A 1,865-nucleotide genomic window follows, 5' to 3' on the forward strand; every position below is an offset into this window, starting at 1 on the left:
TACAGCAAAATGTTAAAGGTACACCCTCCTCATCCAGCTTCTCCTACTATTTTTTTTAAAAGTACATTTTAATACCCTTTGATGATGAAACATCACTGTTTTTTAAAGCAGGAAACCATAACCAGTTTTATTACAATCAGCACAGTTATACTTTGTTATTGTGTAACAACATTACTGAGTCTTATGATCAAACCGGTAAGTAGTAAATCACAGTGTATATACTGAGTAAATTAAGTCTCCTGTTAGCACAAAAAGTTCTTCCTCCTTATTACATAAAGTCATCTGTTTTTTTTACTTGTACTGGTACACAGAAAGAATTTCATCTAACCACACATGTTCTAAATAATGACTTAATAAACTGCAATCACATACAGTGGTGAACAAAAGTTTACCAACACTTGGTCATCTGGAAATATGATTAAAAAAACAACTGCTGAGTCGGAAATATACATACAGCAACTTGAATGATGAATGATCTGTTTTGGTGATGTAGAAAATGTATTAATCAAATAGCAGCATGGCCTCTTTACTTTTTTTTGAGCAAGACCAACTAGCTACAGCTGCTGACGTCTCTGAGCCAATTTAAACATGGCCCATTTGATACACTCATCAGGCTCAGCCCCAAACACTTCAGTGGCAAAATCTAAGGAGCTCAGCACAGATCTGAAAACGCATGTCACTGACATGTCAGGAAAGTCAATTGGACACATTTCAAAGCAACTACAGATCCCAAAATCATTTGTGCAAACATTTGTTTGTAAGAATTTAGTGCATGGTACAGTTGTGTCACTGCCACAATCAGAAAATAAATGCAAGCTGTCACCTACTGCTGAGAGACAATTGGTCAGGATGCTCAAGAGACAACTAAGAATCACCAAAAAGCAGGTTGGCAATGAAGTAGAAGCTGCTGGAACAAAGGTGTCAGTGTCCACAGTCAAGTGTGTTTTACATTTCCATAGAGAGGCTGCCTTGCAAGACAGAAGCTCTTTCTATAGAAGCAGCACCTTGAGGCTTGACTGAAGTTTGCTGCTCATCACATGGAAAAAGTCTTCCAGAGGAAAGTTCTGTGGTCAGATGAAACAAAAACCGAGCTATTTGGTCACAATGGCCAGCAATATGTTTGGAGGAGAGAAGGTGAGGCCTTTAACCCCAAGAACACCATACCTACTGTCAGGCATGGTGGTGGCAGTATTATGCTCTAGGGCTGTTTTGGTGCCAGTGGAACTGTTGTGTTATGCAAAGTAAATGGACTAATGACGAAGGTGATGAGCTCCAAATTCTTCAGAAAACCTAAAATGATCAGCCAGAAGGTTGGATCCTGGATGCAGTTGGATTTTCAAGTGGGGCAATGACCCCAAACCCCAAAAGTAATTTAAAATAAAAACTTTCAAAAAGGGTATAATTAAGGTTTTTGACCTTCTCCTGCACCAGTTCTGTCATGAGGAGTGGGAAAATATACAACCAGAAGCTCATGGATCGCTAAGCAACTGTTAACATTATTGTAAGTATATTTTTGACCCAGGAGATTTTGACATATTTTCAGAAGAATCTATGAAAGCGCCAAAATGTTTTATGTTCTAAAGAAACATGTTTCAATGACTCCATCATAGAAAATAAAGAGTTATAGAAGTCATTGGAATTTCAAAACTGCCATGATACACATGACCTTTATAACTATATCAAAACTTTTGTTCACAACTGAAAGAAATCAGTGTCACAATTAGACTGGATCACATTAGATTGTACAGGTGTGCCAAATAAAGTTAGCATTTCAGATCAGGATCATGTAAGCTGTTCCACATCAGATATAAATCAAGTGGAAGGAATCTGTGAACAAGTAGAATATCTCTAAAAAAACAAGGGTC

General features: G+C 37.6%; 1 protein-coding gene across 1 annotated transcript in view; it reads right to left on the minus strand.

Moving 5' to 3' along the window:
• Window positions 1-899: 899 nt before the first annotated feature.
• The window catches only part of LOC103370927 (UDP-GlcNAc:betaGal beta-1,3-N-acetylglucosaminyltransferase 3-like), a 20,307-nt gene continuing 19,341 nt past the window's right edge, over window positions 900-1,865 (minus strand). Inside the window, exon 4 of the mRNA XM_008300119.1 lies at window positions 900-1,865. Coding sequence (XP_008298341.1) covers window positions 1,764-1,865 — 102 coding nt within the window. The 3' untranslated portion in view covers window positions 900-1,763.

This window comes from Stegastes partitus, unplaced genomic scaffold (assembly GCF_000690725.1).
Source record: "Stegastes partitus isolate 25-593 unplaced genomic scaffold, Stegastes_partitus-1.0.2 Scaffold1500, whole genome shotgun sequence".
In the NCBI taxonomy this organism is placed as follows: Eukaryota; Metazoa; Chordata; class Actinopteri; family Pomacentridae; genus Stegastes; species Stegastes partitus.